The 27291-nt window shown below is 38.9% G+C and overlaps 1 protein-coding gene across 2 annotated transcripts in view; it reads left to right on the top strand.

The window, feature by feature from the left end:
* Positions 1-27291, top strand: part of LOC145989798 (uncharacterized) — a 185778-nt gene that overhangs the window by 96460 nt on the left and 62027 nt on the right. For both annotated transcript variants that reach the window (XM_083125149.1, XM_083125147.1), the window contains exon 3: positions 10236-10856. In XM_083125149.1, coding sequence (XP_082981275.1) covers positions 10236-10856 — 621 coding nt within the window. The remainder of the gene's footprint in view (positions 1-10235; positions 10857-27291) is intronic.

Below are 27291 nucleotides of genomic sequence, written 5' to 3'. Positions count from 1 at the left end.
CACTTTGTGCCTCGAACCCGGGAACCCTTGATTACAAGTCAACGACTACGCCATCGGAGAAGCCTCTTTTCGTTCGCGACTCAGGCTTTTGTAAGTTGTAAGTTATGGCATTGAAAATTTCGCCAACATCAAACTTGCTTTACTGTATGATTTGTTCAGTCTTACAGAAGGTACATCTGTTTTATTATTATTCGTGAGTATATTCAAAGGCAGGACTAACGAGGGTTTGTATTTTTGTTGCGTTTTTGCTACATTTGGCTAATCTCAACGGTGAGGATGAGCGCGATTAGATAGAATTGATGAAGAAGGGACACCCACAAAGAACACCCATGGCCTGGCGTGGACTCGAATTCGGAAACTTCGGAGGCGAGATCGAAAGTCGACCACTAACAAGCTCGGACACCGATCCGAAAAAAAAAACTAACAAGTTGGTCAAGAACTCCGGAATCCCCGGAAATTGAGAATATCCCATTTCATATAGATGAAAAAAATGTACATCAGAACTTGAACCTCCTCCTAAATAAAGTAGTTACAATAGACTCTGTGTATTGTTTAACGTGTCTTGACTTGTACGCTGGAGAGTCAAGTTTCGATTCCTGCTGTGGGTATACTCAGTTGGAAACGTTTCGTTAATGTATCCTGCATAAGCAGCTCTGGGGTTCTCTCAGTCTCTCATCAATGGGTACCTAGGAGTAAATGCTGCTCGTTTTTTCGTGAGCGAGGTTCAATGGAGAGCTAATTGGGCTCTCTATACAGGGTTACTCTGTCAAGAATTTTTTTTTTTAAAAAAAAAAAGGATATTTCAAGAGTAAAATTAATTAATTTTCGGGACGTTAATGCAGCAAATGAAAATATAAAAAAATGCTTCTTTAGAAATATCCTTTGTCAGTTCTGAGGTAAAATCTGAAAATTTTCTGTCGACTTGTTCTTGAGATAATCGTGACCAAAATTATCTCTTAAGCTTACACAGGTTTAACAAGAAAAATGCTCAAATTTTCGCCGAGATATAAGATCACCTTAATTGTAAATTAATTGCAACTCGAACTGAAACCGAGGTCCTGGTGTTACCTTATAGCGCAATTACTTGTTTGAGATATTGCAAGCAGTCCAGCATTTGTGGAATGACAAGATATGCGGATGTTACACCGTGTGAAGCGACCGAAGGAAAAGCCACAGCTAACCTTGACTTCGTTCTTTGTCTCTCATCACTCTTTAACCGCAAGAGTCCTCAAGAATCGTTTAAAAGTGAAACTGTTTCGTGTGAACGACTCCTCAACCATTTCCCATCCTCGCAGCTCAATGTAGACCTGGATTCACAATCGGAGCGACGGTTAACTCCAGCCGAAGCAAGGCCGTTTCCGCTTGGCGGGAGTAACCGTTGTTAGCAAAGCGGTCGAAGCACGTCGGCAGGTTAAAGATGGCAAGCAATGAAGCCAAGTTCCGCCTTGAGGTTGTAACAGTGTTTCTTCGAGCCTTGCACTTGAGAGCTCCGTCCAAGGATGCACCAAGCAGATCATGGCCTTTTCTTCTTCAATTAAGAAAATTGTTCTCTTTATTACCAGAATGACCAAGAATTAGGAGTCTCCTGCTTTATTCCTCAGGAAATTCCTCATTTCCTCAAACTAGTGAAGCCCTCGGATTTTAGGAAACAACCTGCACTGGCCTCCATTTTTTCTAAGCACTGTCGCCGTTTCAACAATAAATTTCAATTGCTGGGACTTAAGCTCATTAACTTTCTGAGCGCGATATGCCATTGTTGTATCACTACTAAGAATGTGTTGATCCGAAGTTGTGACAATTCTGTTCAAATATGAGTGAGTGGGTGTAGAATTCAGAAATCGAGATTAAAATAGACAATGTGCTCTCGACATTCAGGTAGAGAATCTACCAAAAATTGCTGCAGGCAATGTACCCTTGACCAGAGGATACCAGAAATTTCGACAGAGGATCTGTTGTAGATTTGGCACACACAGGAGATCTACTACGTAGACATTTTTAGCAAAAAATGCTGGCTCTACCAGGACTCGAACCCGGGTCTCTGGCATACCGTGCCATTTCTCTACCACTGAGCTACCTGGCTAGCTCGGTAGCTCAGTGGTGACGACCTCCGTAGCGGAGTGGTTAGCACAGCGCGCTACAACGCCAGGGGTTCCGGGTTCGAGTCCCGGGTAAGGCATGGGTATTTGTGTTTGTCCAGATGATAAGAAACTGAGAAACTGTAACAATTGAAAAGTGTAAAAGTGAGGAAAAGTGTGAATGGTGGTGGATACCTCCGTGTAGGGGGTATTACATAAAAAAAAAAAAGTGGTAAAGCAATGGCACGGTATGCCAGACACCCGGGTTCGAGTCCTGGTCGAGCCTGCACTTTTCGCTGAAAATTTCTACGTAGAGAATCTGTTCTTTATCATAAATTCCGACAGAGAATCTGTTGTTTATTAGAATTTCCGACGAGAATCTAATGTTTACCAGAGATTTCGGTGGAGAATCCATTCTTTATTAGATTCCAGGGGAGATTCCATTTTTACCACAGATTCCGAAAGAGAATCTAGCTCGATCAGAAGTTCTGGTAGAATGTGATACATCGTGAATTCAGTTTAAACTGACCATCTGTGCCTGAAGTAGACTTAAATATTTTACCGTATTCTTAACATGACAGGAGAATCAGTCGTCTTCAGTTAATATTCACGCCAGATAATCTGATCATCCACATTACTCAAGGAAATACCAAGAATAAACTTTGCACTCTGGTTTGACAATCACCAGGATCTGCATTTGACATTTCAGTTCACAGCTCCCGAAGGCCATCTGGTGGCAGGTATTCTTGTACAATCCCTTTCTCAATTTGCTTTCGGCATTTACACAATTTATCATTTACTCTCATGGGCGTTCTCCTTGTGCGGTTGGTAAAGTGGTTGCACTCTCTCACTTTTGCAGGAAACGATTACTGCTCAATAGCAATATACATATATTTGCTGAAAAAAGGGGCGTAAGACTCCATGCAGGTGCTTCTGTATCCTTTTACATTTAAAAAGAAAGGTTTACAGGAAGAAACCATGGTTCCCATGCCTCATGTGTTCTTTGTTGAAATATTGTTGTTACGTCATGCTAATTCATTGATAATATACATTCAAGATGATCTGCATTTTTCAACATTGAAAATTACTTCTATATACACACGAACTCTCTGTAGGTTTAAAATTTAGTATATGGTATAATTGTATTACTTTAAAAACAAGTAGGCCTATATGGCCGTACCGAGGACTACTGCAACTTGTTTTATCACAATGTAACGTCGCACTGTATGACGCAATCGGCTCCTGTCAAATAATTGGTGAACACTCGGAAACTATTAACGTTAGTTAAACTCTGTTTGCAAACTTTGAAAGATAGCGTTAATTTACGTATTTTATCACAATATGTCAGCTTGTTTTGTAGTTAGGGAGTGGCAAGCGGCTAAAGGTGCATAAGTGGACATTGTTTGTTAAATTTGGAACAATATGTAAAACATACAATCTGCAATAAAATGAAGTACGCTACACAGCCCCCTGATTGCTGTTTTATATACAGGGTGTACCAAAAGTCCCATTACCCCCCCCTCCCTTGAATTGTAGACAAACCTGCAAAATGTTATTTTAACAGCATGCGTATGATGAGAGGATGGTATACCATTAAATCAGACCAATGACCAGTGGCGCAGGAACGGAGGGGTATATTGTAACCCCTCAAATTTTTGAAGGGGGTACTGTACCCCCTAAATCCGTAAATCGAGTTGTACCCCCTGTACCCCCCCCCCTTTTGGTAATTTGACAGCAGACGTAAGGTGCTACTGTTAAAGGAACCTATTTTAAATTCGCCCAATAAAAAAGTTAATATTTTTTATAACTTATAAGCATTATCTTCCTTACCACAGAAATTCAAACCATTGTAAACTTATTCTACTACATTGCTCTTGATACTAGTTAGTTCATTGACCTATGTTCTTGAAAACATCTTTAAGGAGATGAAAATTGTTTAAAATGTGTGTGGAACGATGGAATCAGATTTGCTCTCAGAAAATCCCACTGCAGACGAATGCTCCTTTGCGTAGGAGGGTACACTTTTCTAAAGAGGTGGTCTCGTCGATTCGAAGATAAGATACAAATCTTCATCTGAAGAGTGTATGACTGATCCCATTTTCTTTTGAATATTTAAAATGGAATTTTCCGAAACGAAATACTTACCCGAACGAGATGAGACACGACAGACCAACTTGGGGGGGGGGGGGGTACAATGTACTACTACTGTACCTCACCCATACTTTTCATAACTTTGCAAGAGGGTGTTCGGAAAACTATACTTAAACCTATATACTGTATTAAGAGATTTTTTATAAAAGAGTCCCTAGGCTATCTGAGCATGAAATGGATCAAGAATGTGTTTTTAATAACTTCAGAGCGGAAACCGAAAGAAAAATAAACACAAACAAGAACGAGAAGGACCTCACCACACATGAGACTAGATGAGGCTGTGACAATTCTACACTCATCGCATCGGGATATCATTCCTAGGTGAAATGAATTTTTCCTAGACATTTAAACAGGATGCAATCTGCGATTATATCAGACTGGGGGAGGGCTTATTTTTACCTATGTATTAGGTATACTAATAATATAATTGGACATTATTGCTTAGAATCTGATTTTGGTATCGAATGCAACACAAACACAACGCCATTTTAAGTTAAACCCTAAATTCAAACTGTAAGAAAATTTCATTAGTCAGATGAATGCACGAGTTAAATGAGACACTGCAGGTTCTATTGGTAAATTTTGGATTGGATTCATAAAGTCATTGAGTGAGATGGGACTGTTTGATTGATATATTTGGTTCATTTTACTTTGCATTTCTGACACTTTTAGCTAATCGCGAAGATGAGGATGAGTGATGATATGATGGAATTGATGGACACTCACAAATAACATCCATACCCAGGCTGGGATTCGAACCCGGGACCCCTGGCGTCATAGCGCGCTATGCTAAGCCTTCCGTCACGGAGTCCGGCGAGGCGGGTATGTGTTTTGGATTTTCTTTGTAGATTCAAAAATCTTTAACTGTGACGTGCATGCTTTTGTTTACATTAAAGTTTAGCTTTTCACATGCACTAGCAATTGACATGTCACCCTAAAACACAGGCATGTATCTGCATTTAATACCACTCCATACGAAAAGAAGCCTTGGCCGGCTCTTCATATTGTCCACCAAATATTGATCTATTGATTGATTGATTGATTGAAAGAAACAACTTTTGAGCGTATGGCTTTCCTTGCTTTCTCAGAGATCTGAAGGATTTAGGTTTTGTATATGTAATGAAAGTACTTTCAGTTCTTGAAGAGTGTCATTAGGTACAGCTAAATATATAACAAATAAATGCTTTGGCAAATGTTTCACAAATATTTCAAAGTTAGACTTCTTACGAGTTGATCGGGAAAATCTCAAGTCAGTTTTTTTTTCTTTTTCTAATACAACGCCCTATAGATGTCTGAGAAAATACGAAATACATGGCTTCTAAAGGGCATTGGATGTGGTACACATCTGCCATAAATAGTTTAAACATATTTTTATGCGTAGCTATGGGACTTTAATATTAGAATGAACTGAACTGAAGTTTCAATAATGTGGTTTCTTTATCCAGTGGGTGGGAGATGATTATTCCTGGTTGGAGTGGCTCAAGATCTTCCTCACTCCCTTTAATCTCAACATGCATTAAAATTAATAGATGTATCTTTGTTCGCAATTTTCACATTTCAAACTCCTGATTTTCCCTTCCGTTAAATCCAAATATGCCCAGAACGAGGTCCAGAGCTTTATATGTTTCAGAATTGTTATCAGGTTTTAAAATCTATTTTAAAGAAACAAACAAAAAAACAACAACATAAATTCCAAGAAAAACAAAGAAGTAATATATTTATGCAAATTTTGCATTAAATAAGTGGACATTCGTGTGTGTTGTTCTAAAATAGAATGTTTCCCATGGCTTCACATTATACCTAGGTATCAAGGATGTATTTGGGGGGGGGGGTCCAAGGGATCTTACTCGAAATACTTACCAAGTAGTAAAAGTAAATAATCAAAATGTAATTGTTTAGCATTAGATATATAATCGTTGATTATTTCCGCTGAACTTATTGGAAGGCAAGGAAATTGGCTCATACGGCTTTGAATGGTTCCAAATATGTATGCACAGTACTACTGATAATATCCATAAAATATTGATCAGCAACTTTACTTTTCGTTAATTGGATCTAATCCATTTTTGTTATTCAATAAATATTCAATTATTTTTCTATTTGACATGAAATCCTTGCCAGGGCAGTTGTTTTTATGCAAATCTTGGTGATCTTAACTACACGAAAGCTAGATAATGAGTACGTGCTGTTCTGTATATCTATTCTTTTACTATCTTTTACCTATTCATGTAATAATAAAAATGCAACATTAATTAATTTACATATTTAATTAATATTTTAATTGAATTAAATATAATTATTCTAATTAATATTATGTATTTTATTATTATTGCGACACTTTGTTGGACCCCCCGAAATGTATTTCTACATACGTGCCTGCTAGGTATAGTAGTAGGTGTGTGTGTGTGTGTGTGTGTGTGTGTGTGTGTGTGTGTGTGGGTGGGTGGGTGGGTGTGTGGGTGGGTGGGTGTGTGTGTGTGTGTATATATGGGAGGCAGAATTTTGTACCCCCCCCCAAATGAAATACGTTCCTGTGCCACTGCCAATGACCACCATTTACTCCAGAGGATCTGTGTGCACACCGCCATTTTCATGGCACAGTATTATTCGCCTCCAGGTGCGATGTGAAATCCTTCGTAAGATGTCAGATCTGGATTTCAGGTGGCTATTTTAAGAGAATACCTCAATGATGTATTCAGAGACAAATGGATTGGACGAGGATCGCCAAATTTACCAGCATCTCTAAAATGGTCACCCCAAAGTCCAAATCTGACATCTTGTGATAATGCGCTATGGGGACACATCAAACAGAAAATCGCCCATAATCGTTATCAGACAACTGAGGAACTTCAAGAAGCTGTTCGCAGTGCGTTTGCTTCCCTCACGCCAGCCATGTTACGGAGGATTTCACATCGCACCTGGAGGCGAATAATACTGTGCCATGAAAATGGCGGTGTGCACACAGATCCTCTGGACTAAATGGTGGTCATTGGTCTGATTTAATGGTATACCATCCTCTCAATCATACGCATGCTGTTAAAATAACATTTTGCAGGTTTGTCTACAATTCAAAGGGGGTTAATGAGACTTTTGGTACACCCTGTAAATAGGTTTGTCTAGCGTACCACTTATAGGTCCAGAGTTCTTATCATTTGAAAATGTTAGCACTTCCCGTGTCACATTGTCATTCTTGTGCGCCCTCCTCGCAAATAGAATTTTATTCACGACAAACCATTGCCAGAAAGAAAGGCAAACAGAATGTTGTACTTGAAAGCTTTGTCTTTGTGTACGTTGTTTTCTTTTTAAATCCGAGAGTTAAACTTATTCTCTAAATTAGACTTCTTATGTGCATTTCCTTCGATCTATTTCCAAAGAATTGAGGTCTATTTCAGCTTTTATTTATTGAACTGAACATAACACAAGCAAAAGATAGAGTCTATACAGGTGCGTCCGTACGGGATATTCAACGAACACGATTATATTATGATGTGTCATATGGAGACTCTTGACTTGCAATGAATTGTCCATGAATATGTTAAATTCCGTATAATTATTGTTTATTCTTGGAAGACTAGGTACTAAATAACAAATAATTTTGTGCAAATTTGTGAGGGCTTCTGGCGTATGTCACACGAGAATTCCAGGGTCCTCACGGATGGCATAGTGGTAACGGCCGTTGTCTTTTAATCAAAAAGTCTCAGGTTCGAGGCACTTATAATTGTTCGGATTCCACTTTAAACTGCAGGTCCAGTCCAGATTAACCTATCTGTACATAAAGTGAACTTCAAACGAAAATTCCAGAGTATAATAAAGGCCAACATTTAAACATTCCACTTTGGCACAACGAAATAGATATTTCAGTGTTGCCATTGAATGCATGAAGATCTTACGTGGTTAGCAGCTTGTTAAACTGCTGTAATGTGTTCTCAATGTACCAACTGGATTTCTGTCATAGATTGTAAAGAGAGAGAGAGAGAGAGAGAGAGAGAGAGAGAATTATACAGCACCATTTCACGATCAGTTTCGTTCTCTGTGGTGGCATGATTATTTTCGTGCGTTCGTGGTTAGAGAATCGTGACTATTCCAGCCGCAAGAGGTGCTGTGCTCCCACCCGCCTTGTTTATTTTCCCCAAGCAGTTCTCATAACAGCTGTCTTTTCCTAAGTTACCGTAATTTCGTTCTACGCTTGTGTTGCCTCAATACAATGCATATAGGTCAGTAGTTGCTACAGCTTTTGCTCGCTTTGCATACCCCTCCCTCACTTCTAACTGCCCGTTTAAGCATTGACATAATAAAGGTTTACGAGCTCTACAATTTCGTTAGTTCTCACGCTGAATGATAAAACTGAAAGTGCATAATACTTCTGGGCTCGAATTCCAGTTCAAATCGCAACGGTTAAGTGAGCATAATCGAATATTCTAAGCCAATTGAGATTTTATCACACAGCAGTGTACAACGTGGTACGAGAGGGCAAGGGGCGGGGGAGGTGAATGGTTTCGCTTTAAATTTCGTTTTCCAAGCTGTCACAATTCGTGGTACAATAAGCGAAAGAAAGAAACTTATTTTCACAAAAGTGATCTAAATTAATTTCTGTACTAGAAGGATATATTGCAAACAAAAGAATGCACGTAATGGTTGGATTTATGAATAAAAAAAAAGTTCCAAACAAACTATTTAGTCTCCTTGGCCGAGCTTGTTGAAGGCCAGACTCACGATCTCGCAACCGATGGTTCCGAGTTCGAGTCTTGATGTGGGCATGGGTGTGAATGCCACATCATCAGTTTCATGTAGGTAATCATTCATTATCATCGTCCTCATTAGCCTAAAGAGGCGAGAAAGCGATGTAACTAAGAAAAATACAACACATATATACAAAAGTGAAGATTATATGACCTTAAAGTCGACTGTTTACTATTTTGATGCTCTTGCATGTGTATTTTTAATTTACATCGCTTTTCTACTACTTTTGGCTAATAACAATGGTGAAGATGAATGATGATTAGATGATATTGACGAAGGGACGCTTGCAAAGAAAGACCGAGACCAGGACTCGAACCGGAACCCTAGGTGGCGATATTGTAAGCTGACAACTCAGTCAGTGAGGTGGTGCTTCAGAGGGGAATCGCGCTTAGGCCTTCCCGAATTATTTGTAAAATAATCTAAAGTACTACCAGTAATAAATAAATTATAAATATCCTGGGATTTAACAGACTGGAGAATGCCTATTTATTTTTTATTTTTTTTTTGCTTAAATTATTTGACCAACAGTGATTTTACTATAGGAAAGAAATTGAAGATGAAGTTCTTATTCATTATATATGTTGAATATTCATTCAGACTATTGCACAGTGCGGATGTGTGGCTACATGCTGCTGGAGTATTTCATAATCTTAACTCATTTTGGTCATGTGGGCTACTGGCAGAGAGCTCGATCGTCGATAGCTGGGGAGACAGGGGGCGGCCTCCGAAATGATATCACCACTGTTTATTATTATTAGCGGTGGTAGTCGTCCTAATAATGGCATACTAATTTGTTAATTATATTTACAAAGGAGCAGTATTTATAAATTGCAAAATTGCGATATATTAATTATAGATATGACCCACAGAACAATTAATTAAGAATAAGTAATCAAGCTACTGGAGTAGCAAAAACATTAATTATATTAACGGCAAATATAGGTTAGATTCTTTTGAATTTTCTTGTAACGTGATCTAAATTAATTCAAGTTTTGGTTTTCTTTTCAAAACATACCCTTTAAAATGCCCAAGGTATCTTCAAAACAAACTAATTTATAGTTATTATTGTAATTATATAGGACTGTAAAGAAATGTATGTCAGCCCTGTCAAGTAAATAGGAGTGGTCTCAACAAGACAGAACAAAATATGATATTGCGAGTTGCAGCTTTTCCTACGTGCATGTTTGTAATTACGTAGAACCAAAGCGACTTCCATTTGCAACGTGTAACTAACCATTTCTGATCTGTCTTTTTTCACATATTTTTCAGGCTTCTTCGAAAGATGTGATTATATCAACACTCAAAATATTGGATGTTCCTTCCACACTGCCACGGTATAGTTTTTCGGGTCTTGACGTACGGGAACTTCAGATCATAAACACCCGCCTAACTGGCCTAGAAAAGGATACATTCTACAACGTGGATAAGCTTGAAGACCTGGTGCTCACGAGTAATCAGTTACGGAACTTTTCCTGTGATGCTTTCCGTGGTAATCCACCGAGATCTCTTCGAAGAATAAATCTACACCAGAACAAGCTCGAGCAGATCACAGGACTACAGCAGTGCGCCGGTGGCTCCCTCGTTTTGGACCAGCTGGATCTGTCGTCCAACGACATTACAAACATAGACTACATATTCCGCAACGTGCCCACCGTCCGCCATCTTAATCTGCGTTACAACCATATTCGGAGTATCAAGCTGCTTCGCGTTAGACAAGTTGGAAGCTGGGCTGATGTCGATCTCAATGTTACCAGCTTGGACATCAGCCACAACGACATCTATGTTCTTGGCAAGAACTCTTTTCTGAAGAAGCTGCCTCACATTACCTTTCTCAATGTCAGCTATAATCGCATCAACAAAATTGAAAGTGAAGCTTTTGCCAGAAACAAGGTAAGTTTTTACGGTATTTGAAATATTTATTTATCTTTAATGTTAGCGTTTCCAGGTTTCATGTTTTCTAATAGTGTTTTGTACCAAGTAATTTCCTGATGACACAAGCAAAAGGGTTCATCTATACCAGTGTTTCCAACTTCAAAAGGTCCGAGGGCCAAAATTATATCCAGCAGTTGATTGGTGGACCGCATTTTTTTTGGAGGGGGGGATTAAAAATTATAAAAATTGTAAGTACTCAACTGAAAATGTAGTACTTACGCATGACCTAAATTTCTAAAATGAGGCAATAAAAGCAATGGAATCACAAATCAAAATTGTATAATTAGAATTTATTTCACAAAAACCCAATACTTATGGATGAATTCAATGAAATGAAAATTGAGCCCGATCTGCTTCTTTTATTAAAGTTGGAATGTCCAATTGAATTACTGTATTTAAAAGTCTCAGAAGGTGAAGCAGTGAAGAATCTGCCAGTCGTCTTCTGTAGCGGTTCTTGATAAACTTCATTGAAGAAATAATACTTTCACACGTGTATGTGCTACCGAATATCGATGTCATTCTTTGCCCAAAACTACGAAGGTTTAGAAAGCGTTCCTTTGAAAGGTATTTGAAAAACTCTGGCCCCTTTCCTGGCTAGTTTGAAGGAACATATCACCTTGCAAATCACACAATTCATGGAGAGAAGCTTCTTGTTCTTCGATGTTAACGCCAAAAGGATTGCTAAATAGCTGGATGCTGCTTTAAGTTCTTCAAAATCTTTAAATCTGGAGTCAAACTCATCCATTATTTCTTTAATATTTGCACTGAATTCAGAAAAGTCCAGTGTTACTTCATCTCCTGCTAGCCGCCGACAGCTTCGAAAATGGACCAGGTTATTCCTCTCCAAAGTAACGTTGAAAATTTTCAGTTTATTACGAAACCCATTTATGTTTCCCATTATATCTGACACCGGCGGGTTTCTTCCTTGCAGATTCGAGTTCAGTTCGTTCATATGACCTGTGATATCTGTTATAAACGCCAGTTGTTTAAGGAAGTCCATAAATAGAACGTATTTTAATAAAAATGTATTTTGCAAAGTGGCTTCGCGGGTCGCAAAAATAGGCATCGCGGGCCGCAAGTTGGAAACCCCTGATCTGTACAAACTAAGACCTGCATTTATGGCAGTTCTGACGTCACGTTAACATCAGGATGAATAAGTAAATGTATGCGTTGAACGAGACGAGATGAAGAGACAGTTTAAAAATCGTGACGAGTCGGAGATTTATTATCTCCTACTGTCTCTCACATAATACCAGTTGAAACTTCAGTCAACTAGAATGTAAACTTTTCTCAGGCAGACTTTCAACATTCCCAACTGTTTATCATTTCTGTTGGGTGATGACAGGGTTTTTAACAAATGCTTTTAGCTTTTTAAGAAGAGCTGCTCCCTTCCACTGTCTCTGAGGAATTTTTAGTTTATTCTTACTTTTTAATAGGTTGTGTTTGTCTTGTGCAGGTCCCTTTTACAACCTTGCACTTTTAACTTTTTACACCCTCCTTTTTCAATTTTTGAGTAAGAATGTTTGATAAGGGCATATTTATCCGCATGCATTGAAGGGTGCAAACCCAATAAATTTACCTTAGTCAGTCGATTAATTTCACCCAAATCACAGCTCGCCCCCTTCACTCCTCCCCTCAGCTGAATTGTAAGTATTGTCATAAGTCCCTCACCGCACCCACATGTTCGAACCTGAAAATTATAGATTTTTCTTCTTCCTGTCAACTATCTGACTCGGGCAATAATCTTAACAATCGTGGGGTTGCCAATCTTTCTGTATTCTACAATTTGTTTTATATCATCTGAATATATTAATATTGTTTTAATGTAATATATAATATAATGTATATTAGAACCTATAAAATGTATCACTGTTGTGTGTTAGTGCATGAAAGCTAGTTTTTACATTCCTATTCATTGTGTGTCCTGTATTGACAAAGGAGAAATAGGGCTATCTATAAGCATCCGACAAGCGAAGGGCGCATAGTTACTGGCCCAAAGAGAAAGAACAAAGAGACACAAGATCAGCATCTCAAGTAACTTCAAATAAAACGCCGCAGACTTGAAACAGACATACCGGTAAATCACCGGATATTATTGCAAGTTGTCAGCCATGTTAATAGACAGCGACGCGTGTTGATAAGGGAATTTGACCTTGACGGTAGCGTCAACTCTTATGACGTGTGCAGGAAGCAATTAAGCATGGGTAATTTCCAATTTGGAAAAAGAAAACAAGTTTCTGCGTTTTTTTGCATGGGAATGTTGTATAAACATCCATTTAAGTACTCTTTAGGTGCCTAATTATTATTGAACTTAATTTAGTCTTTAAGAAGTCGTATTCCTTACATAACCTATACCTGGCAACAGTAGCTATTTGTGAATGTAACTTGAAATAACTTCGAGCTCCTTTCTCGTGGGACCAGCAGAGTGGCTTCACTCGATGGAGCTTCTTTTTGAGATGCATTAACGCGCTAACCCTTGAAGAAGTTGGTGTTACTCAGTGAAGCAGGAACGAAGAGACACAGTGACGGACATTTATTCAAAAGATTGCTAATTTTTCCAATTGCATTACACACACACACACACATGGAAATTCCATATATAGATAAAACAAGAACTAATACGAACATTCATTCCAACTATTAGCTGCTTTAAGGTTGAATTAGTTCTTAAGAGTTCTCTTTACGTATTCATTAAGAACTGAATTCGGAATACGAGTGGGAGATATGACCCTTGTTTACGATGGTACATTGTGCAGTATTCGGTTGTTTAAACAGAAACTCACGTTTATCAGATGAATACGAGTAAAGAATAAGAATAAATCGTGCCACCATTAATGAACAAAGCTAACATTACAAAGTTGGGAGTGAACATTTCCTCTCTGGTAAGTTTATATATCACCTTTCTCTGTGACTTTCAGTACAAATGGATCGAACTGGTGTGTTTAATCATACTTGCAAGTCGCGTTTCCTTGTTTTTTTTTGGTAGAAAAGTGCTGATACTTCCGATAAGTTTGCGACAAGAATGATAACGTGCAAAGTTAATCTTGATAATTGTGCGTTTGTACTTGATTATTCGTTCGTTAACAAAAACTACTATTAATTGTTATCTGATCCATGCGAAAAGCTGCCGGTAGAACGCTATGTTGTACCGTTGCGTACTGTCAGAAAAAAAGCACTGCTTGGTTAAAACATATTATTGATGATATGCCGAAGTATCCCAAACCGATTGATTTGGTTTATTTTACTTCGCTTTTCTCCCACTTTTTGCTAATCGCGAAGACGAGGATGAGTGATGAAATTGATGAAGGGACACTCACAAAGAACACCCATGCCTAGGCCGGGATTCGAACCGGACCCCTGGGTTCTGGTAAAGAATAATACATAATAATTCCACGGGACTGTATTTTTATAGTTTTTATTAATAACCAGCGGCGGCTCATGGCTCTACCCTCAGATAAAGAGAAAGCACTTGCTTCGCCAAAATATAGTTAAATTTATACATTTACGAACAAGAAGATTCGAATCTCGTAAGCGTTCGAGCTTACGGCCGCCTCAATTCCTGCGCCGCATCTCCAGCTGTTCTCTCACTTGCTCTGGGCCAGCATAGTCTGGCCTGTGCGCAGAGTCATGACAAAGTCTCCGCAGGAAACGGGAAAGGAGGTGGTAGCCACAAGACAACCAGCCGTGCCCATTTTCGACTGGCACGACGCGAGAGCTTGCGCATTATGTTGATATAGTTGCAAACATCATAGAGAAGTGACTAATCCTGACGGATTTGTAATACTCGTTGGAGAAGTAATTCGCGAGAAATACTTTCCTGCCTACTTGGCAAGAACGAACGTATTATCTTCCCCAAATTTATACTAACCATTAAGATAGATGCGTCTAAGTAGCCATCCAGACTTTTGTTATCGATTTCTTCCTTAAGAAATTATATATCCTTTGCTCTCACGCACACACACACTCACGTGTTGCAACTGACGTTGACAATATTGAGGACATTTTCTGTAAAAAAGAATTGTCTAAATATCAAAGGGAATTCACATCACCAGGGGATTTTTTACTTTAATATTTGTAAAAAATCTCACGGAATATCTATCAGTATTTTACTTGGAGATATAATTCAATTTCTTGCATTGAATTTAAAAAATTGTAGATCTACAGTTCATTTAGCAGATCATTATATTTCAGTTGCTAGTAACACCGATTGTTGATGTACCGTCTGTCGTGCTGGGGTTGCAAATTATAAACAAAGCAAGGCGAGAATATCGTGTTCGACTCGGTGTCTCTAATTGTTCAGTGTTTTTCGTTTTAGTGAAGGGAAAGTGTCGGATGGTGTGTGAAAGGAAGGGTAGTCAGTGAAGATGAATACACGGTTTTCAAAGGTACTATACGATATTAAATTAAAAGTTAAACAACTTGGCCGACCCAGGCCAGATTTAAACATCAATTCTATTTTTCTTGTTAAAGTTGTAAAGTTGACAGGCGTCGAAATTTTAATAGAAACTCTGGCCGACCTCCATGCACAACATGCTACAACGCCAGGGATCAATCCCGGCCTGGGCATCGGTGTTCTTTGTGAGTGCTCACTCATCCTTATCTTTGCGATTAACCAAAAGTAGTACAAATGCGAAGTAAAATAATCCAACCTTAGGAACTTTGAATTTTTGTCTGCAATTTTAGTAAACAAAGTTCCATTAAAATTACCTCTTTCATTAGATTTCTATGACATATGCTAGCGAATATTTTTCGATTTATTGATCACCTTGGCACTACCCATCATACTAGCTGACAGCCGCCACTGTTAATAACGGACTCTTTTTTTACGTGATATCATACGTTTCTTCATCGCTAGTAAATATAGTTATCTAGTTTATACATGCACATTTATCGAGAAGAATAATTATTACAATAAATATTTTATATTCTGTTTCATGTCTCGCAACCTCTAGGGATTTCCTATTTTGTATGCCAAAACATAAAGGAGGAAAATACTAGGGGATAATGTCTGCTTAATACAAAGAAAACATATGTTAATATTAAGTTATTGGATAGGTCATAGTGTATAATATTTAAATATCATGCGCTTACTCACTTGATATATTTTTTCTTCGTAATTTGCAGTTTCTCCGATTCCTACTCCCGCCGTTCTATTACACATACTCGCAAGTCGCAACAAGAAGAAACATAAAAGCGTAGTGTAAAAATCTAAATTTTTGTAGGTGGTGTCTGCTGCCACATCCTTTTTCTGCTGTAACCTCAAAAGAGACATGCGCGTGGCAGCAGACTCGGTCTTTGTTTTATCGTGATTTCATCATGCTATGTATGCAATTACGTCTGTAACACATACTGTTAAGTTTTAGCGATTACTTACATAAAAATGTTTTAAGATTAGGTCCCTTAGCATTCTTCTAATAATAAACCTAAATTCTCTCGTAGTTAGGTTACGTTAGGTTCTGTTAGCATTAAAATAATAGGCTATCGCTAAATGCTTTCTAAAAAAAAAAGTTGTAAATAACCTGCACATTCATTCTCACTTGCATTTTTCTCGTCTTCATCTGTTCTTAAGATTTGTAGCAGACGAATTACGTGGCAGGAGCAAATTTGACGCTTATTCTTACTGCTGACATGCGCGTGGCAGCAGACTCGGCCATTTTTGTATTATAAACCCATGGCAGCCAAGGACGACCAAAATTACGTCACGTTTAGTGCTCTTTATGCATAAACATGCTATATTTAGCCCGTCTGAGCTACCCTGCCGTTGCGCTTTAATATATTAATTCTTGGGTTCAGGAGAATGTAATTTTCGGAAACTTATGGCTTCTTACATAATTTTAAAGGTTTTCTAAACACATTTTTGTTATAGATTTACACAAGAAATTCTTCCTTTCGTTGAAAATAGCTTTTCAATAGCTGTCCTATCGCGCTCCAATGTAAAGCTTAGGGCAACCAGATGACGAACGAAATTCTTTAGGGACACACTTTGCGGAAAAGTTTGGCAAATGAACAGCCCCATTCTAATGTATACTACTGAAGTCAGGTTTATCTTAATGGATACGTAAAATAACTCTTTCTTAAGAACCAACTCAACTTTAAAGCAGTTAATACTTGGAATAAATATTCGCATTAGTTCTTGTTTTTTATCAATATGAAATTTCCATGGTTATTCTTATGTATGTGTAATGCAATTGAAAAAATGAGCAATCTTTTGATCAACTTAGTTGACCTCGACAGTGTTTTTGTTTGTTTATAACTTTTTCAAGTGTAGTAGTGGGTCAGATTCTTTCTTTAAGTTAGTTTTTTGCTGTTTTCGAATGTATATAGGAAGAACAACATGTCAATTTATAACTGAGTATGTTTTTCAATTTCTATAATTGTGTTAACACAATGAAGCTGCAGACTTAAAAAATGTGTTTATATATTTGAAGAAAAAACATTGTATGTTAAAGTTTCCTAAGTCGTCCATTGAGAATGCAAATGTTCTATCTCCAAATTGTAAACAAATCGAGATATTTTGATTGTGGTCTATTTAAGATGCAATTGTTTCATCTCTGCTTTCGTCTGATGCCTACATACAACAAATATTGATATATTGAGAGTCCTTTTGGTTCATGTGCAGAATTTGGAAGTAGCCACAAGAATGCAAACTCCAACAGCCAATGAAACCTTACAACAATTTCCTCAACCAACCACAAGCACCATCCGAGTATGAGATGAACCCAAGGTAACTTAATATATTATAAGGTAGCGCCATCCGAAAATTGCCGATCATGCACGAGCGCATGACGTCATGTGGGAGGATCGGTTATTCTCGGTGCCCCTTCGGTTATGTTCGTTCGGGGCTTGGCCGAAGCAAACGGCCGCTATCATTTCTATGCGAGTTTCAGAGAGGGAAAGTGTTTCATTACTTTGAGGGGTAAATATTAATTATCATACTTCGGGCTAGTATTGAGGTATTCCTTTAATGATTAGTAACATATTTAAAACATGCTACTTTTAAAAGAGGGAAAATTGCACGTGCAAACGTATTGTAAAAATTCATGTTTCTGAAACCTCATCGATATATTACAAAGAAGGTTGTCCGTGTTCTCATTAGAATTTCAGATTTCATCGTCCCGGGTTCGATCCCCGGCCGGTTCAAATCCGGGAACTTTTCTCACGATGGAAGCGGCCCCGGCGCCCACCCAGCGTCGAATAACATGGGTACCTGGGGGAAACCCTGGGGGGTAAAGGCGGTCAGGGGCGTGATGCTGATCACATCACCCCCACTCACGACCGGATCAAGAAAGTGTGGGGCGTTACCCGCACACCCCCTATACGCCTTCATGGCGTGGTGCTATGCACAGGGGAACACTTTACCTTTTTTTATCATTTCGTAAATCGCATTATGATTTTAATAAGAAACGTTGCATGCTAAAGAAGAATAGGGAAAGAGTTACAAAGAAAGAATTGATTGACAGATTTGGTTTATTTTTGCTTTTCTGTCTTTTTTTAAATATGAAAGTAAAACCCATAAGAGGATCTCTTTCTTTGTTTCCACAAGCCGGCCTCCTTGGCGTAGTGATTAGAACATCGAACTTCAACGCCAGAGGTTTGGGGTTCGAATCCTGGCTTGGGCATGAATGTTTATGATTGTTCATTCATCATTTCATCACTCATCCCTATCTTCGCAAATTAGCCAAAAGTGACACAATATGCGAAGTAAATGAAGCAAATCAATCAATCAATATTTGTTTTCACATATACTATCACATTTACTAAATTCTCAATTTTCTCATTAAGGACAAATCAATGTCTTACCCGATTGGATTCGAATCCGGGACCCCTGGCGTCGAAGCGCGATGTGCTAACCACTACGCCAAGGGGATCGACAGAGGCCTCCGAGGTACTACGGGCCTCACAGAACGTCACAGAAGTACTATCGGATTATAAATTATGGATATTAGAGTTTGGATAATAAATAAATAAATTATATAATATATAATCTATATATAAAAAACACCCATTCTTTATTTATAGAATCTCAAAGAGAGCTATAGTTTGCCAAACTAAAAAATAATTCTATTTTATTCTCACGATGGTAAAAATAGAAGGCATAATCAAAAATAAATTGGTAACTATAGATTGACACAGAATTGAATAAGCTGAATTTTGATGTAATTCGTTTTTATGTGGTTCTACTGATTAACTTTTAATTGGAGTCCAAACTTGAATATCCGTAATTTTTAATCCGATAGTAGTCCGGTATAATCTATTTACAACATTTAACACAACGCAGTACAAAAGCCTAATATTTAGTTTTCTGACTGAATAGTTCCTTCTTATTCATTCAGAACGTTGCAATCATTTCCAGGAACATTTCAAATTTTACATAACATCAGAAAGTATTAAAATTATACTGATATACTTAAAATCCAATCTTTACCATTCACCATAATGTAACTTTATTTTTGAAATGATCAAGTGAAAGAGGCAATATACAATCTAGATAAAATTTTACTCTGCATTTGAAATAATTCTCAACCTTCTTCATATATTTATTTACTGTACAATAATTTACGTACGGATCAAAGTTCCACATGAAAATTTTTTTTGGAAAGTTTTATGTGGAGGAAGAATGATGAAATAGTTTGTAAGATAGTAGTTTCAGACTTTGAAAACGCAATTCCAGTTTGTAATTTGCAGATATTTTAAATTTCTCTGGTTCAAATTTGGCTGCAAGTTATCGTTGCCATAGTTCTAAAAAGTATTTTTTCGTATTAAGAACTTTACATACAAACGCATGCAGAAGACGAGACAAAGTGTACAAGTACTAATTTAACTAAGTTAACCTACTCGAAATACTTGATGAGTACTAGCAACATCACACTTAAATGTCTTAACCTACTAATTCAAGCCTATAGAAATAGCTTTATGATCACACGGTAAATGAAACGCTTTGAGAATATCGATGAAAATATCTTAGTTTAATTAAACAATAAAGGAGAAAAGTTACATGAACTCACAATGATTGACCGTGCAACTGTACGAATCATTATTCGTTAAAGGACTTTGTCCGCAGATTTTCCATTTTCATTTCCATGTGTGTCTGAGTTGTATAACCGGAAAATATACTCCAAGGCTGATATGCGACACACATTTGTACATTAACGAAGTAACTTGCATTACACTAATCTTAGATCTTGCTCTTTTTGACAGAAATGTACTACAAAGAAATAATGTAACATCCATTGGTTTGTACTCAATATAAAATTATTCACAATATATTTGTGAAATACCAAAATTGAATGAAGTTGCAAAAATTTCAATGATGGGTGTAATATTCACTCATGCAATATTTACCATCGTGCATACAACGCTATGTAACTCGAATTGAAGATATACTAAGTGAATTTCATTTCGAATAGCGTGAAAGTTAGTACACGATCTTCGAAATGCCCATTTCCGACAACGTTGTTCACAATAATGTGAACATACAAATCACAATCAACATCGGTCTGTGTTAAATGAAATTGTTAATAATTATAAATCCGACTTACATAAAATGTACGTAACAAATCAGTTAGGCTCACTACGTACTTCGCACTAGTTGAACACATTTTCAAGATATTGATGACTTTTCTTGTGGTACTGTCGGTTAGGTTACGTTGTAGATTTTGAACTTCTTTATTCAGTTAAATCAGGTTGATAGAGGTTGTTTGTAATCTTTAATTTATTTGCTTCATTATGCAGACGTGTGTTTCTCCTTTGTAAACGATTGAATATGTTTTCCAACAACAAACCATTGCATGCAGTTTGTGTATAAACCTTCGTCTATATATTTTTCTCTTTTCTGGCAGCATAGTCTTAAGCTTGTTTAGGGCACGTCTCCTTATTGCATATCTTTTGTAGCGTACATCTCTGCAAACCTTATCAACACGTCCTACAAGCGAATCATATTGTGAAGATAAGTGTTTAGGTGAACTACACCATTTCCTCGATTATTTGGTACTAAAGTAATTTGGAGTAATTTTAGCGATGGCACTGCAGTTGGCTTCAGCACGTTCTTTGGTGGAAAATACAGAAATTCTGCTTTTAGATCTCGCACATAGTCTTCTTCACAATAATTGGCACTGCACACTTGCGTTTTTTACATTTCGTCTACAAGCATGAATCCACTGTTTACTTACGCAATTATCGACTGGAAATCTATGATATTTTATGTCAGTTCCTTTAGTTTTCTGGTTATAGTTTTCATACCTTGCTACAGTACAATTAGACATGATTGCAGTCTACAAGTACAAAAATACAACAAAAATAAATCGAACGCTACAAAATCAACAACCTGCTTGTTCCGATTTTTGCGACGTGTTAGTAGCTAAATGTACCCCGCACCCAACTTACTGCACATAGCAACGAGCACCGTCAAACCCGATCCTCCCAGATGACGTAATGCATACGTACTTCACATAGCAACGAGCACCCCTGAGATGAACCACTTGCATTCTAACCTCAGTCACTTGTGGGAAATGCTTAGCAATAGTAGTGGTCTTCGGTTCTTACATTGGTTGTTAAGACAAAAAAAATATAATTAAAAGTGTGATCGGAGTAGTTGATTAATTTCTCAAAATATGAATTATTTATTTTACTTTGCTACCGAATGACAAATTTATAATAAAATTGTTTCATCTATATCTCGTTTCCAGAATGTAGTGAAAATTGGACATAGAACATTTACATTCTCAGTGGACGATGCAACGTCCCACCTACACACAATTACCACACTCTAAACACTTCACTTAGGAGGACGGCAAAAGTCTAGCCATAGGCGCTAACTTTTTGTCAGCCGAAGAACATGGACTCAGTAATATCTCAGGGCTTGCTGGGTGTAAGGAAAGACTATACCAGCTTTATATATATATATTTATATGTTTATTATAGTCTCAACACAAGGGTGTCCGTTTGCACACTTACACACGTGTCTTTACCTGAAACCCTTACTACGCGCGTGCATTTACTTGTACCACACACGTGCTTTTACCTGTACCACGCACGTTCTTTTACCTGTACCACGCACGTTCTTTTACCTGTACCACCTTTGGTCTCGAAGAGATAAGGGGGGCAGGGAATATCCAATGTATTCCTCGCTGTGAGGCGCCAGGGGGAGTATGGTGACCTAACTTTATTTAGGGCCTTGGTCGCCGCTGACGTCACGGGTTGCCCTGTAAAAGAGAGTAGGTTGTGCGTAGTACCCCAACCACAGCCGGGAATTGGCCGAAACCAATCGGTACTCCCGAATAACGGGCGCAGGGTAAAAGGATTAAAGGATGCCGCGACACCCCGGCGTTAGCTGGGAGTTGGCAAGCCAACCGGTGTCTCCTATGAAGGGACGGCAGGTTAGAAAGGAAGGTCCGGGTGCTCCCAGACAAGCCGGGCAGGTAGAACCTGGGCACCTATCAGCCTAAGCGAGCGGACCAGGTAGGTAGGTTCTGCTAGGCTCTTCTTCTTCTTTCTTCTTTCTCCGTCCTTCCTTCTGGGATGGCTTCTAGTTCTCAGGCTGGGAGGCCAGTTAACCCTGGATGTTTGCCTGTTGACATCAGGGAGCCAACTCAGTTTTGGAGCGTTCTCTAGTTCTTGCCATGAATAACTTTTGATCCCAGTTGTCTATTTGGGAATCGACTTCGTCGATTGGCCAGTTGAAGTGGTCAAGAACTTCATTAGGCACAGGCCTGTTAAAGAATAACTCTGAAGGTGCATATCCTGTAACGTCTGAAACAGAGTTGTTTAGGAGCCATGAAATTTCGGTTAGATACTTTGACCAAGACTGGTGCTCACGATGACAGAACAATCTGAGAAACCGCACTATTTCTTGGTTCATTCGTTCGATGGTATTACTGCTGGGGTGATAAGCGGTGGTGAAGTAATACTTAATCCCTTTCTTATCTAAATACTCCTTCCACAATCCAGAAGTAAACTGTGTTCCTCTATCAGATAGAATTGCTCTCACCTTTGGAAAATGGGAGAAATATCCTCTTTACATTACATTAAGGATTTCCCTGGCCGTTCCTCGTCTCAGAGGGTAAGTGGAGACAAATTTAGTCCCTACATCTACCATGGTCAAAATATACTGGTACCCATGAGACATAGGCAACTTTCCGATTAGGTCAACTGATAAAAGTTCATGAGGACTTTTCTGATTAATGTGTAGCTTATCCTTCATAATACCTAATTTGTCCATTTTTGTTTTAGCGCAGGTGAGACAATCCCTAACATGTTTGGTTATATCCATCTTCAATTTAGGCCAAAAATATCTACTCTTAATTCTCTTAAGGGTTTTAGCCATGCCGAAGTGACCTAGCTCGTCGTGGTTCTCCTTTAAGACCCTCTCCTTCAGATTCTCGGGGACACACAATTTCCAGGAGACTTCATCTCCAGATGTTTTCCTAAATAAGAGGTTTCCATACACTTGATACAATCTTTTCATCCTGGATTCAACTGGGGAGTCGTTAATTTCCTCTTGCCTCAGAACCTTTAAAACCGACTTGCAGAAATCATCCTTTTCTTGGGCCTGGATCCAATTCTCTACATCCTCCACTTCTCCCCTTTCTTGCCAAACGTAGTTCACATGGAAAAATTTGGTGTCCTCATCCTTCATGCTCTCTTCCGCTGGATAACGGCTGAGTATATCGGGAACCGTGTTTTCTTTTCCTTGTATATAAATAATTTCAAAAGAGTAAAATTGTAGTTTCAGGGACCATCTGGTGAGTCGACAGTTCCAGTTCCTGGAATTTTGGAGCCAAACTAACCCTCTGTGATCAGTGTAGATTTTGAAATGTCTCCCGCGAAGATAAATCTCAAACTTGCTTACTCCAAAAAGTATGGCCAGGCATTCCAGTTCGTGAATGGAGTAGTGTACTTCATTGTTCTTTAACTTCCTGCTAGCATACTGAATTACAGCTTTCTCTCCGTTCTGCTCCTGAAATAAGACACATCCTAAGCCTTTGGTCGAAGCGTCACATTGTATGCAGAACTCCTGGTCTAAATCAGGTTGAGCCAGGGCAGGAGCGGTTACCAGTTCTTGTTTAAGTTGGTGGAAGGCGGATTGCTGCATTGAACACCAATTCCATCTAGCGGTTTTAGAGAGTAACTTCAGCAATGGTTCTGTCTTAACCGAAAAATCTTTTATGAATTTCCGTCTCCAATTTGCGAGTCCCAAAAATTTCCTGACATCTTTCTTAGTTTGAGGTTGTGGAAACTTCAGGATGGCTTCGTTCTTTTTCGGGTCTATTTTAATCTTATCTCCCGAAATTAAATGACCTAAATAAACCAATTCACCTTTTGCAAAGTTACATTTTCGAAGTTTCACCTTAAGTCCAACCTCTTCTAATCTGTGGAGCACCTCTTCTATATGTTGGATATGGCTGTCGAAATCCGCATCGAAGATCAGAAGATCGTCTATGTACACAGTCAGATAACTTTCAGTTTCAGGTCCAAAAACTGTATGCATAACCGACACAAAGGTAGACACAGCATTAGATAAGCCGTAAGGCATCTTCAAAAATTCGTACTGGCGACCTTTGTACGAAAAAGCAGTGTATTTTCGGCATTCTGGTTTCAAAGGAATCTGTAAATAGCCTGAAGCTAGATCTAAACTTGAAAAATACTGGGCTTGTTTAAATCTCTGCAATGACTCATCAATAGGTGGCACTGAGCTTTTAGGAACAATCATAATAGCATTTAATTGTCGAAAATCCAGGCATGGTCTTACACTGCCATCGGGTTTGTCTACTACTAGTAATGGATTTAGATAGGGTGATACCGATGGTTGAATAATGTTCCAGCTTTTCCACAAGCTAAGTTCTTTTTCTAGAGCGGCCCTTTTCGAAAGCGGCACTGGATATGGCGGGCGATGAACTGGTTCGGTACTTTTTAAAAGGATCTCACATTCTGTACTTTCCATGGTACCGGGCTTCTCTGAGAACACAGCTATATATCGATTCAGCACTTGCAGCAACTCCTGTTTCTGGGAATCATTCAGAATGTCTATAGTCTCGACCTTCTCCTCGAGGTCTGCCGGTTTATACATCCACACTTCGTCTCTTTCTTGGACCTTTTGGATGTACCGCACAATCTCAACATCCAGTGGATTCCCTACATCTTGATCCGGAGTTCTTCCAAAATACAATTTTACCGAGTCTCTTCTGAAATTTATCTCGGCCTCGTGCTGCTTCAAGAATGGCATGCCCAAAAGAAGATCTGTACCAAAACCTCTCAATATAAAAACTTCAGTACTGAAAACCATACCTTCAATCTCCAGTTCCACACGTCTGCTGCCAAAGACACGCTTCCTATGGCTTCCAGAAAAATCCACCAATCTTATCTCTGGAACCTTCTGTACATGAATACCTGGTATTTGTTCCTTTAATGTTGTCCAAATTTCATAACTCAAAATAGAGCATTCGCTCCCAGTATCTATTACACAAGTCACTGGTATATCTATTAACTTTGCCGCCACTGCTGGTGATTTGTATCTAGTCCTTGATTCCCTTGCAGATTTTAGTTCACTCTGTAATTTTACTTCTTCTGTTTCAGATAGTTGAAAGTTAACCTTCAGTTCTTGGATAGCGGTATCAGGTCGCTCCTCAGAGGCCCCTTGCCTAAATGGGAACGAAGCACCTAGACAAGGATCTAGTTTGTTTGGCAGGATTGAGACCGTTGATTACGCAGGAAGTCCCGGGTTGTTTCTAGGGCTTCCTCCTGCTCAGAGGTCATAACTTCTCTGGAGGGTGACTGCCTTCCACTTGGTCCCGTGTCTCTAGGTGAAGGTCGCCTAGGTGAATTAGGATCACTGCATTCTTGATTGTTTCTCCTCCTATCGGGAAATCTACGATCTGGCCCTTGATTTGGTCGATAAGGTTCCCATCGGCCATCCTGGTTACGGTTCTGTCCTCTGTTACCTCCACCCCTATTAAAATTTCGAGTTCTCCAAGAGTTTTCTGGTCTAGTGTTACTCCTGGTCTCAATGCTTCGCACTTTGAAATTCTTATTGGGAAGTTCTTTACCTTTGAAGTCCTCTTTATTTCTCCAGAAGTCGGGGTCATCATATATTTCAAAGTCCTTGAGGAAGCTGGTCAATTCGTCAACTGATCTGGAATCGTGCGCAAGGCAGAGATTTCGGGTTCTATAAGGTAACTGACCTATAATTAAATTCAGCACCTCACTCTCGCTGAAGTTGTCGCTTAAATTCCTATAGGCGGCGTAAATGCTCCAAGCGAAGCTCTCCATATTTTCATGTACCGGACGGGAATATCTTCTATTTCTTACTGCCGTTAATTGTCTCTGCTTAGCCTTCTCGGAGGCAAACTCTTCTTTAAACTTTATGCAGAAATCAGCATAGCTAACAAAACTGTCTATGTTACCTGCCAGCCAATGTTCAGCTTTACCTGTGAATACTCTAGGTAGCAATTCGAGTCTGTAATTGTCAGGTACTTGCACGAGCTCGAAGCTTACATTGAGCTCACGAAGATATTTCTCTGCTGACTGAGCTTCGATATCACCCTTGAACTTGGGGATGTGAGCGATGTCAGCCATTCTAGGCATCTTAAATCCGGTTCTTTGCCGAGGAGATGTCCCGTCGAAACTATCTGCTTCTCTAGGCCGCTTACGCTTATCTGATTGAAGGGTTCCCAGATAGAAAGGATTCTGCACCACTCCAGGAGGTTCATAAGAGGCTGCTTCAGGATTCAAATTTCTATCTCGTTCAATGGAATCTGGAAGAACATCAGAATGGACTCCCGGTTGTATCTGTAACCGTTCAATCTTATCTTGCAGTTCGCCTACTCTTCTCACTATAGACCCAGTCTGCTCATGAATTTCTTGCCGAAGAGATACTTCCAGTTTCTGTGTCTCTCCGCGAAGAGAGTTCACCTTTTCGCCGGTTACTTTAGCCATCGTTTCTGCAGCTACTTTGAGTTCTTGGACCACCTTCTCCATAACTACGGCCTGCTCACTCAGAGTCTTTACTGCTGAACTTATGCTTTCTACCGATGCTTCTATCTGCTTAACTCTCTCTGGTTCTTCACTTCCACTTTCCGTCGTCGACTGCGCTACTAATTGTAGACAGACATCTAAATTTTTCTTCATTTCTTCCTGCTCTTGCTCCATTTCACCACGCCAGACAGCTAAAGGTTGTAATTGTTCCTCTACTATTCTCACTACTTCCTGCTGACAAGAGATTCTAATTTTATCTAATTCCTCCCTAAGACTTTCTAACTGGTCTGTCTTATGTTGGGAGAAAAGAGTCTGTAATTCTGCTCTGCTTCTTTCAGCTTCTTGCTGTCTCCTCTCGTCTTGACCTTGAACTAAGGCATGGAGAGTTTCTAATTCTCTTTCTCTCTTCTCTTGAGCTTCTCGT

The sequence above is a fragment of the Lepisma saccharinum genome, chromosome 7 (genome assembly GCF_977018435.1).
Source record: "Lepisma saccharinum chromosome 7, izLepSacc3.1, whole genome shotgun sequence".
NCBI classification, from domain to species: domain Eukaryota; kingdom Metazoa; phylum Arthropoda; class Insecta; order Zygentoma; family Lepismatidae; genus Lepisma; species Lepisma saccharinum.
Note: the sequence above shows the minus strand (reverse complement) of the source record. Positions and strands in the feature narration are given on the sequence as shown.